Source organism: Limanda limanda, chromosome 12 (genome assembly GCF_963576545.1).
Source record: "Limanda limanda chromosome 12, fLimLim1.1, whole genome shotgun sequence".
NCBI classification, from domain to species: Eukaryota; Metazoa; Chordata; class Actinopteri; order Pleuronectiformes; family Pleuronectidae; genus Limanda; species Limanda limanda.
In genome coordinates, this window is record NC_083647.1 from 2749895 (window position 1) to 2763275 (window position 13381).

The 13381-nt window shown below is 39.6% G+C and overlaps 1 protein-coding gene across 1 annotated transcript in view; it reads left to right on the top strand.

Moving 5' to 3' along the window:
- gabra2a (gamma-aminobutyric acid type A receptor subunit alpha2a) overlaps positions 1–8640 on the top strand; it is a 33053-nt gene extending 24413 nt beyond the window's left edge. The window contains exons 7-9 of the mRNA XM_061082806.1: positions 1049–1201; positions 7202–7404; positions 8341–8640. Coding sequence (XP_060938789.1) covers positions 1049–1201; positions 7202–7404; positions 8341–8640 — 656 coding nt within the window. The remainder of the gene's footprint in view (positions 1–1048; positions 1202–7201; positions 7405–8340) is intronic.
- Positions 8641–13381: the final 4741 nt, after the last annotated feature.

Sequence of the window (13381 nt, forward strand, 5' to 3'; positions counted from 1 at the left end):
TTTTTCTGCACCTCTGTATCACTTTCAAGCCTGGCTGCCTGCATTCCAATATAGGTCTTGTGAAAACGTTGCAGTATGTTGTTCCACATGTTACATAGAACTGCAATCTCTTGTTTGTCCATCTAGAAATAGAGTGTCCTGGCTTCATCCCTTTTGCCGTGACTCTTGTCTTCTGGCGTAGTTTGGATGTAGTGCTTTTGTTTCTTGGGCATGTGCTGACCATCTAGTATCCAAGCCTTTTCAAAGTCTCTGTCCTGTGGTTGACATTGGGCTCTAAGCCCGGTTTTATTGCCTGCCAAACGGACATGGATTTTGTAAATGGACATTGAACGGACATTGTAAATGCCGGACATGTTGGCTGCATTATCACTGCATTACCGGCCTCTGCAGTTGTTAATATCAATGCCCATATCTTGTAAAACAGCAACAATGGACTGGCAAAGCAACTCAAGTGACTCTTAATCGACACTGATCAAAAATTACTTTGTCACTTTTATCTGGCTCATTATCTCTATGAGGACAAGTTGATGAGAGGTATGATGGTGTTCCCTCGCCATTTTTTTTATATATGCACATTCAAAACAGGATCAAACTTGCTGATAACTTCCAGCCCTCCCATGAGGTTCCCATTATAATGCTGGCCAAAAATCTCACTGTGTCCCCTGAGGGGCCGTCCTCGCTCCACTAAAAACGTCACCACGGCTACCAACATCTTTAAAACTTCTGACCTGTAGTCACATTCACTGTCAAATCGTTTTTTTAGTTCTAGATCTATACTGATTCATTCTTTAAATGTTTCATATGCTCCAATAGGTGTCAATGCAAATTAAAATGATTAAGATAGTCTGGCCAATCTGGGGCCCTTGTACACGTGGGGGCCCTAGGCTGCAGCCTGTGCATTAATCCACCCCTGCTCACCTGTGCACCTTTAAATCAATCTATTAATAGAGTTCACATCTGTACCAACCAGCATCCACTGTATGTCAGAATGCTCACTGAGCCGGACTGATCCGAGTTTGAGCATTTCCATTTTACTTTCTGTTCTCAGGTGAATACACAGTCATGACAGCTCACTTCCACCTGAAGAGAAAGATCGGCTACTTTGTGATCCAGACATACTTACCCTGCATCATGACCGTCATCCTCTCTCAGGTCTCCTTCTGGCTCAATCGAGAATCTGTGCCAGCCAGAACTGTGTTTGGTGAGTTTCTTCATTTGACTGTTATGAACTCAATTCCCACCCTTACTGAGAAAATATAGATTGATTTGATATTTATGGATATCTTCTGATATGGATCTACCACCCTGACATCTTCCGAAAGACCCACTTAGGAGGATCATATTTCTTATCTTAGCAATTTCTGTTAAGGCTGAATGTACGAGCATAAATATACACAAAGAAAGGCAGTTATGGGACTTTATCTGGTCAATGCACAATATTCACATTAATATCAATTCATATTTATAGCATCTGTTTCATGCACAATATTTAACTTCTCAGTTCAACAATTTGTTTTGCATCACAAAAGACTGTCATTTTTTAGCTTAAATCAATATATTTTGTGTGCTTCAACCACATCTGGGAAAAATAAGGGTCTCTGTCACCTTTATATTGTTGGTCAGATGCTGAAAAGTTTATGAATTCTGTGATAGATCACATAAAAACATCCAAAACATAGACCTTTATGTGTAGACCACATTGGTCGATATCGTACATCCTCGTCAAATTACTTGGGAAATTATAAAAATTCCCAGAGGTCTTGATTAGACTTTATTTAAATATTTCCTTATAATGATATGTTATTATTATTATTATTATTATTATTATTATTATTATTATTATTATTATTATTATTATTATTATTATTATTATTATTATTATTATAAACTCATACACACCATATTGGGCTCTTAGGCTATTGATGATAACAATAATATGCTTTACTCTTAGTACGCAAATTGAGGAACTTAGGCTGATCCTACACCGGTCAGTAGAGGAGGAGCAGGAGTTCAAACCAGACGGAGAGAGACTCTGGATTTCTGCTATTGTTGATAGATCAATGTTGGGCAGAACCTTGGGACCAACATGGTGCAGACTAGGTTTGACTCGTCCATCTTCAGGTATTCAATTTCAGGATGGAGAAGCAGCCACATGAGCTGACGACCGTTTCAGCATAAGAAAAAAGCAAAAAAGAGTGACTGAATATAAATCTAATTTACTTTGTCCACAACACCAGAGATCATTCAAACAAGGGTTGTGTGTGTTCTCAGATATTGTCCTGTCATGTTAGTTTATAGGTTGCAGATCTGTTTTAGGTGGAGCATGGAGGATCAGGTGATACATCAGAAATGCTCATGAAATCCTGTCCCAGCGAGGATTCTGGAATGGTAACACTTCCTATCCTCATGTTAACCTGCAGGGCTTTCTCTACCCCTGTTTGTGGTCATGGTTGTAAACATGCTGACAGGTAAACATGTTATCAGGCCACTGCACCAGGCCACCAGATGAGGGCCATGCTGCAATGAGGCCTCACCGTCCTTATCTACCAAAGGACAGAAGACTTACACCCGCACTCTAATTTCCCATTTACTAAAATGTCAGGAACCAGTATGAAGCAAACACAGTGCTCTCTGTCCACTGTATCACCTGCAGAATCTTACACAATAATAAATCCAGTCATTATCTGTTGTGACATGCAGGGCAGAAAGGAAGGGCTGTGTTAAAGGCATTAGGAGTTTAGTGTTACTTCTCAGTACTTGATCCTGGTTCATGAAAGGGGGGGTATTCAGCTGCGATATTCAACTTCACCCCTAGATGTCAGTAAATTCTACACACTTAACCATAATGCTAAAATTAATATTTATCTTTACTAAATGCACGCAAGGTATCACAACATTGGATATTTCCAGAAGAATTGCTCGTGATCATCGGACGGTGAAGAAATTTGTCACTGATTCACAGGACAAGCGGGTTCGTTCAGACAAAGGCAAAATCAGGAAGATTTCTGCCAAACAAATGCGTAGGGTTAAGAGAGCAGCCACTAAAATGCCATTGAATAGCAGCAAACAGGTGTTTGAAGCCGCTGGTGCCTCTGGAGTCCCGCTAACTTCAAGATGTAGGATGCTCAAGAGGTTTGCAAGTGTCCGTAAACCTGTTATCCGGCCACCCCTAAACCAAGCTCACAAGCAAAAAAGGTTGCAGTGGGCTCAGGACTACATGAAGACTAACTTCCAAACTGTGCTGTTTACGGATGAGTGCCGTGCAACCCTTGATGGTCCTGATGGATGGAGTAGAGGATGGTTGGTGAATGGCCACCATGTCCCAACAAGGCTGAGACGTCAACAAGGAGGTGGCGGAGTCATGTTTGGTCGGCCCCTTCAGGGTCCCTGACGGTGTGAAAATGAACTCGGCAAAGTACGTAGAGTTTCTGACTGACCACTTTCTTCCGTGGTACAAAAAGAAGAACCGTGCCTTCCGAAGCAAAATCGTATTCATGCATGACAATGCACCATCTCATGCTGCAAAGAATACCTCTGGGGCATTGGCTGCTATGGGCATAAAAGGAGAGAAACTCATGGTGTGGCCCCCATCTTCCCCTGACCTTAACCCTATTGAGAACCTTTGGAGCATCGTCAAGCAAAATATCTATGTGGGTGGAAGGCAGTTCACATCCAAGCAGGTGCTCTGGGAGGCTATTATGGCATCCTGCAAAGGCATTAAATCAGAAACTATCAAAAAACTCACAAGTTCAATGGATGCAAGAATTGTGAAGGTGATATCAAAGAAGGGGTCCTATGTTAACATGTAACTTGACCTGTTAAGATGTTTTTGATTAAAACTTTTTTTGATTTCAGTAAATATGACCTCTTAATGCTGCAAATTCAACAAATGACAATTTTTAGTTATTTACAACCTATAAAATAGCTTGAAACTCTGAAACTCAGAAACTCTGCATAATAATTTGGAACACTGCATTTTGAGTTTTTTATTTAAAAAAAAAATACTGTTATCATTTGGAGGTTTGTTCAATAAAATTTGAATTATACTCTTAACAGTTGATGTTAAGAGTATAATGCTGTGCATTACTATTTAGGAAAATCTGAGAAAAGTGTAATTTGCATAATAATGTGGAACGCGTTGTAGTATGGATGAGTATGTTTTTCATATCTATCCCTTGGTTTTGCAAACATTTATTTTGTTTGTATCAACTTACAAATAGAGATATATGAATGTTATTTTCATACATGCATACATAAATATAGACATACATACACACATTCAAACACACATATTGTACATACTGTACATACATACATACTGTACATACATACTGAGTTATGCCTCTGAGACATTGGTGGCGCTGCTGACTTAACTCAAACCAATATAGCCAAGAAGTCAAAATAAAAACAATAGCTTCCAGCCCTGATTCATATTTGAAACAGTCATCTGTGTTTCGTGAAACATAAAGAAGATTCGGTTAATTTTTCATATTTTTACCTTAAGGGTATTGAATCTTAGACATGAGTGTGTTTCCAGGCTACAACCCACAACATCAGATGGGTCCTCTTCAGGGAAGATGCCAACTTTTAACTGGTGAAAGAGGAATTTCCACATAGTGATTTCACACTGACATTACCCATAATATTACCCTCATACAACCATCAATTTGATAATGATATGCTCAGCAGATTTGTGACCATGAGAAATCTTTTGCCATTATGTGTTTTCCCACACTGATACAGTGGCATTACACTGAAACTACTAATTTATTTACAACTAAGAGATCACAGCATATAAAGCTGATATTTGATAGGATTATTTTAATGCACAAGAAGGAAAGTTTTAAAGGAAATAAATTATGTCATCACATAGTTTTCTAGTTATTTTAATGTGAATAGAGCATAATTTTGTGTAACTCACAATCAATGCTGCTGGATGCTGTATAGTTGTTCTTTATGTTGTCTAGATGTACCTGTTCTACCGAGACGGTTATATAAGACTGCACTGGCAAGGGAAGAGAATGGAGAGCTGTCTCCACCTCACACTAGGATTCCTGTAGTCAGCAAAGAAATTAATCTGCAGCTGCTTCTTAAAGCTTCAAAGAAATGTGTGCTTTAAATCATAATAATGTAGCTACTTTAAATTTGTATAGTGCTCCAGTGGTCACTGTGATCCATATGGCCCGAGTGGTGTTTATTAAATACTGAGAAGAAGCACTAACACCAACACAATAGAACACAATTCATTACGTGCTTCTCACAATAAATTCTTACTCAGTCGAACTGCTGTTTTTTTTTCGAGATCTAGTAGCCATGATGCTTCAAACAGTGAAACATTTTTACATATTGTGGTGAACATGAATGTATGTGGGTGAATATTGGTAAAACTTTACATTGAGATTAATTTCTTCACCATTAACTAGATGCTTGTTAGCATGCATAATGGCAGCATATTGGAGCATACTTTTTATCTTCATCTTCAAGTGCTTTTCTCAGTATGAACCTTAGAAGTTGGCAACAGATTAATTAATCAACCTGTAGGCCTACAGGTCCCTTTTCTAAAACAATGTTCCAATAGCAAAGATATTAACATGGTTAAAGAAAGGCTTACATGGGACCAATGAAAGTGTGGATTGTGTTTTTCTATCACTGTTACACTGTGAAAGCATTTTTGACATGATACAAAGTTTAAGCAAAGAAGACCCGTTCTGCTTTAAGCAAGTAAAAAAGGTTTCAGACAGTTCATTGTCAATATCTCAACCCATCAGTGTCTTGATTCAAGAAAGCCTCATGCACATTGATACACTTGATTCAATAACTTTTTAATTTAGATGTATTCTTTCTGCTTAATTACCAAAGTCAATAGACAACAAGGGACAGTTTATTTGCATAACGAATAATTGGCAAGGGTATGTCAAAGATCATGTAACAAGTGGTTCAAGCAAACACAGGGCCAGGCAAGTACCAGTCCAGACAGATCTTACACAGTTCAGTGTTTAAAAAAAAAAAGTGCAGGAGGTAGTGGCAAAATCCTAGCCTGGGTGCCAGACGAACTTAGCCCCGCCCACAACATTTGTTGTTCGGGAAGTTCGGTCTGGCATCGCTCCGTTGGGGAGAAACTATGCTCGTACAGAAGCTGTACGGACCAATCAGATCGTCAGGGCGGGCTTTACGCTCCTCAGCACATATGAGACAAAAAAGATACAAGTTGGGACACTGTTGTAGTTAATGTTGGAGCAACAAGGAAGTGTAAAACGATTAGCTGCCGTTTCTCCTCCTCGCTGGCTCCTGCAGAACCATGACAGACGGATCTCTCTCAGAGCCCCGGTCCCGGGCCGGTCGCGGTCCCGGGCCGGTCCCGGGCCGGTCCCGGGCAGGTCGCGGTCCCGGTCCCGGGCAGGTCGCGGTCCCGGGCCGGTCGCGAGGCTCTGAGAGAGATCCGTAGCGGGCTTCTTCACGCCGCCGACGGCCGGGGCTCTCACAAGCAGCCCTGGTCACCAGCTGCTTCCTGGGGGCTTTGCCTCCGGTGGATATACGAGCGGCATTAGCAGCATTTCCATTGATTTATTTAGAGAGTAAATAAACTCGTGAAACAGACAACTCACAACAACTATGCGTCGCTTGACATACGTCACATACTACGTTGCTCTGATTGGTTGTAGGTCTATCCAATTGAGCGAAGAGGCATTTTGTTTCCTGGTTCTGTTGAAACACGCCCCATAATCACAGCCCAATGGAGCGGTCTCAGACTCATATTCTGACTAGAATAATGAGTATGACAACGTCAGGCTAGCAAAATCCAGGAACCTCAGCAAAATACAAGCAACCCAATTCTGAGTTTGGTAATGATGAATGACAGAAAAAGAAAGCCTTCAACATCTGAGTCACTGCGATTTATCTTATGTTATTTTTGTTTTAATTGTGGAAGGTTTAACATTCTCATCGATCGTTTAGGGACTTTGAACACTATAGCTGTGCTATCCTGTCTTTTGCTTCTACACCATTATTTGAACACACAGATTTTGTTACCTGTTGGCATCAGTATAACATACTACAGAATGTAGTTTTGTTCTGCAGATAACGCATAAGGACCATGTTTGTTTTTGACTCTGTCCTGTTCTGAGGTCTGTTATTGGGACTAGCAGTTATCTTAATGTATTCTCTCTTGCTGAATATAAATTCAGTTTTTTTCTCTTTCCAGGCGTAACTACAGTCCTCACAATGACAACCCTTAGCATTAGTGCCCGTAATTCACTGCCTAAGGTGGCCTATGCTACAGCTATGGACTGGTTCATTGCTGTCTGTTATGCCTTTGTCTTCTCTGCACTCATTGAATTCGCTACGGTCAACTACTTCACCAAGAGAGGCTGGGCCTGGGACGGAAAGAGTGTGATCAGGGAAAAGGTACAGCTGCCACACACCTTTATTTTTCATTATCGATTAGATCCTCTTGGTTATGCTCCTGCTCCCACTCCAGCACAACTACAATTATTATCACCATTATGACTATTATTTCTGTTCGGTAATTGCACATTTTAGTTTTGCTATTATTGCCTTTATATGTGTTACTATCCTACAAATGTTGATCTATCTATCTATCTATCTATCTACTTATATCTTTATATAATATATAAATATATATATATATATATATATATAAAGAGAGATACAGAGATATAGAGAGAGAGGTGTGTACATCTGCATTTCAATACCAAAAGAGGTATTCATGTTTGTATGATGAAAAGTTGCTTTTTTGTTCACTAAATGGAAAAACAGGATAGTAAATGACCATATAATAAATAATGATAAGATACTAGAGAAAGTATTAGGAAAGACGGTGTTGAGTTGAATATTCATTAGTTTAGGATTGGTTCATTCATATCATGAATTGGAATAAAGACGACTCAAAGTCATTAACCAACAGTTTTGCCTAATGTACAATACAGAATCATGTTAGCCATTATACAATCTCAGAGCCCATCGGCTGATGTCTGCAATGAATTAGCCTCTAGGGGCAACAGACAATATTTTGGGGCTTACGGTAACCAGGCCAAGACTCTGGCTTCTGTTGGTACACCGTTCTTTATCTCACGGGTCGAATGTTTCTCCACACAATACACAAACAGGACCACTTTTGTAGGTTTTTTAGGCCCAGATGACATTTTGGTTGCTGATGAATTTAATAGCTGATAGCTGATGCATTTCGGTCAGTGAGTTCCAACTCTTTTGCTCTCAACACAGAATATGTACAGTGCAGATATAGATTAAGTAAATTTGCTCCTCAATATTAATTTTGATCATGGAAAAGCAGTCACTAACCCGGAGGAATTTTCATTACAGAAAAAGGAAGCCGCCATCATGAAGAAGAACAATGCCTATGCTGTAGCTGTGGCTAACTACGCTCCCAACATTACAAGAGACTCAACGCTGCCCACCATCTCCAAGTGTGCCCAGAATGAAACCAACAAAACCACGGCAGAGACGAAGCCCGAGAACAAGAAAACCTTTAACAGCGTCAGCAAGATCGACCGCATCTCTCGCATCATGTTCCCTGTGCTGTTTGGGAGCTTTAACCTGGTTTATTGGGCCACCTACCTGAACAAAGAACCAGGCATTAAAGATCTGGATCTATCCAAATGAACTGCTGGGACCTACTCCAACACAAGCCCTATTCAGGAATTATACATGTGCTGGTATTAGAGAATTATCTGTCTTTACCGAGTACAAATTTAGATCAATTCAGGTACATAATATAACTGGGTTAGAAGATAACTGAAAGCTCACATACCGAGTGAAAGTGCCAAACAGCCTCCTCTGCCATGGTGTCATTATCATACGTTTCACTTGTTGATTCAGCTGCTCAAGCTGAGAGGGATACTCATGGATGATCCATATCTTTTTCCTCCTGGAAACGAGAAATGGTCAGTGTTCATTTTGTATTAAGCCTACTTAAGCATTCCAAATGTTGTAATAATTACAGCATTAAAAAAACAGAAAACAATTTATTACTGGAAGAATCTGAAAATGCTTCATTCTATAGCCAACTGGTTTCATTGCATGCCACGTAATGACAGTCACCTTGCTTCAAATCCAACCAGGGACCTTCGTCACATTTCATAACCTATATTACTCTCCCTTTGTTTTCTGTTAGCAACAAATAAAGGAAAGGGCATGTTTAAACATGAAACCAATCAGGGTTTTTTGCTGCATTGCTTTTTGATAATGAATCAAGTGAGGAAAGGTCATGAAGTGACAAACCCACAGAGAATAATCAGCAACTTTACCTCAGCTCTCCAGAGCTTTTTAGCCCTCGTTCATTCATCAACTTTTGGTCACGTTGTGGTTCAACATCATTTCCAGCAGCAGCAGGCCTTTCTGGAGCTGGTGGAGTCCAAACCAGAAATACAAATAACTAATAGAAGCAAATAATAGGATCAAATAAGGTTTTATATCACTTTCATCAAATCTTGACTGATTTGCAATACTTGCTTTGAGAAATATTATTATTTATTTTTGGATACATTTGTACATTTAATTGGTGCTTACGAATTATGATACGGTGATAATAGGAGGTCTTTATCTTGTAATTTGGGGGGAAGAAAAAAACATATTAACTAAAAAGTATAGACCAATTATTTTGCTGTTAAATTTGTCAGTGCTTTGCTAAAACAATATAGGACCTTACCAACTGCCAAGATAAAGAATCTACATTAAGTTAATCAAACAAGATCTGTGTATTTCCTGGAGCTTCACACAGTCAAAACTATACATGTCCATTATTATGATCTCTCCTGAGACTTCCAGTGTTAAAAGTAATTGACATGTTAAGTGTTTCTTGGTTAACGTACTCAAGTCCCAAGGTTTCTCAGCTGACTGTTTAGGACAGTCCATCAGAAGCAGGTATCCTTCATCTTCTTTGGTTATCATCCTGCTGCAGCATGAACCTTTTCACGCAGATACAAACCAACGAACATGTTTCTGAATGATGGCGCTTTGCTTCTCTTTGTCCATTTAGTGCTGCTGACCACTGGCTGCATTTGACTCACTTTAACAGGCCATTGATGAGTAGAACAACTGACACCTGAACAAAGGTTTCAATGGAGTTAAAGTGGCTTCAATTGGATTCCTGGCCTAAGCAGTGAAACTTAAATATTTCTTAATTTTACATGACACGACACATTGTGTTTTTAAATATTACTGAAACTTCACATGCATAATGTGTACATATATATACACTGATGGTCCAGGTGGTTTGAATATGTAGCATGACACACATTACCCTCCAAACTCAACAAGATCTTTTGGTCAACATGAGAATGTTAAGAATCAATAATATCGAGCCATTAAGTTCATCCTGGATCTTGTTTAACATAGTAACATTAATTTGAGGTTCTCTTCTCATGTTCCTCTACATGCCACCGACTACTACTGTTTAAAACGCTTGTTCAGTTGTCAGCCCATCATCTCAGTGTGGATTTTAAAGGGTTTTGTGTGAGATTTGTTTCTGTGTTGTGTATTGAACGAGTGTCTTGAAACATATTATTAGGAGCATCCTGCAGAAACAGCTCAGCCGGTCTGTGCAGTGAAGCTCTCATCAGCTCAGCCTTCGTGCTGTCATCACCAGCCTGACCCAGTATGTAAACTCATGTAGCACATTTACTGTTCACTCTCCTAACACACCCTGCTGCTGCTTCCTGGGAACATCAGTCACCAACCACCCATCGCCCACCTGTGTGCTCAGTTTCTTCACATTATAACATGAATGTGTGTGTGTGCCCTCTCTATTTTAGGGAAATTGATACACAGATGGAAAAATGTAATTGTTGAATAATAAAAACCTTTAGAAAACTATATCTGCATTAAATACACGTATCTCACTGACTGTTGAAATCATGGTGGAGAAAGTCACGTCCCTTTTTCACTTACATTTTCTTTGTATCATTACTCTTGAGGTGTTCTCTGTGAAAGTGACATTGCACTGTTTTTTAAAATAAACAATATTCAAACAGAAATTGAAACCGTTCTTTCTAATTCTGATTGCAGAGTTGAGTCAAGCTACTGTGGCCCACACATATATGAAAACTACAAATCTGAAAGTCTACCCCTGCTGAAATGTGAATCTTTCAGCACATCCACCATTAGGGCTGCCAACATGGCTCTTTGTTTTCAGGCTGCTAGAAAGTGTCATCTGTAACATTGTTTTCACTGTGATGTGCAACAGGGTGAACAGACTATAGCACAGTCTCATTTGGACTTAACTGTCAGAGCATCTGACCTGTAGTCAAGTAATAAGGACTCACCAGTTTGCAGAAAACCATTGAACACACAGATCTCTGCTCAAGAAACAGAACCAACCCTGAGAGAAAGACCACAGGGGTGTATGCCACTGGGATAACACTTCACTATAAAATGAAATATATGTAGTGTCTCAGTAATGTGCATGGAATTGAAACTCTACTCCCTGGCATGTTCCAGCCATGCTATAAGATATTATGAATGGATGGATGGTTACAAGCCAAAAAGGTTGGAACAAAAGAGTAGTTATTGTATTCTCTACGCTAACATATATTCATAAACCGCATCATATTTTCTTCAATGGAAAAGATTCATCTAAAAAGTAACTAACAGCCAAATTAATATTTGAGGTCGAAAGTACAATAAATCCCCTCTGAAATGCAGTGAAGAGTAGACATGTCAGTTAATACTTCAGTACTAAAGTACAAGTACCTCACAATTATACTTATATACAGAACTTGTATTGTTGAGCCAGAGTTAGCTTCATGACAAATATGCATTTGCAGTGCTTGGGCAAAAAAATGTAAAAATAAATCTGACCTTTTTTAAAGTAAGAATTATATGAAATGCTGATGTTAATATCACATCACAGAACCAGAGCCAAATCATTTTCTGATTATGGATATCATAGTTATCAAGTTCTCCTAATTATCTTGAGCATCTCTATCTGTACACTTTGCTTCACCTGGCTAAAGTCCTGCACTGTATGACTTCAAACCCAATTGAATACACTGCATAAAGCTGTCCAGATATCCTTAATGCACACAAACACACATACACAAGTCAGCAGACTTCGAGGCATTCCAAATCCAAGCAGTGTTCACATCCACAGCCTCGCTGAGAGAGGAGTTCTGCTGAAAGGCGATTGTTGCTGAAGAGGCTATAATCAGGCCCAGCACAGCATCCACAGCACGTCAGCACATCCACCGTCCTGTCTGCACCTGTCTTTGATCTGCAGCCGCACCACCTTATCCCCACTACTGGCCCTCCTTTCACGCTCCTCTATCTGCTGACTCACACAGAGACTTAAAGCCCACAAGCTCTGCACACATGGACAAAAACACAGACCAAGTCCAAATACGAGTGATCTTTAACCTCATGATTCAACTCATACACTTTTATGATTCAAAACACAGACTGAAACGTTGTGTTATATGTGCTCCCAGGCGATGAAACAGAAGGGAATTGTGGTCTCTATCTTTATGGTATGTTTTGTCCACATAAATACACTCTACACACATGCATTAAAATCTTGTAAACACATTCGGCTGTCAGTGTAATTCAATACATGCACACTCTCTCTTTCTCTCTCTCTCTCCCTCTCTCTCTAACTATCTCTCTCCCTCTCTCTCTCTCTCTCTCAAAACGATCGATATGGTTTTCTTATGCATCACATGAATTTTATCGAATTACAGAATTTCTCCACTGCACTGTATTTTAAAAGTTGTTCTATTATTTCTCCTCTGCATATTAAAGCACATTCAGCAATTTCCTTGTTTCAAATAAACCTACCATAGCCTAAAGTCTCTGCCACTGCCCTTCTCACAGATCATCCGAATACATGTGATACCACAAGAGTCGTGATACAATAAAGGAATATTGTAAATATCTTTGTGTTCAGTGTCTTTCAACTGAAGTTTTCCTTCACAACTCTCATCCAACTTTCCTTCAACTAAGAGGTCAGCTCATTTCATTAATGCTGCATTCACACAGTTTAGTTATGAATCATTGCAGGCATTTGTTCAAGTGGCTGATCAGAACTTGTGCTCAACAAAGTAATTAACACTAATTGCTTGATCTTACCCACTGTACACAATGTACCCTTGACACAGCCAGCATCGCAGCACTGCGACATTCAGATTCACACAGCTTTGGACTGGGGTATCAGTGAGACTATTCACAATGCTTTCATTATTTGTGAACAATCTGCCTGCCTGCCCCTCTGGCTGTGTGCAGCCACACTCAGCAATAATAAACACGTTTAAATAAATCATCTCACAGCTGAATCAAACTTAAAGAGATAGTTTACAGAAAAGAGAAAATTCAGTCATCATCTGCTCCCCACTATGCCTCAATGTCCTCTGAT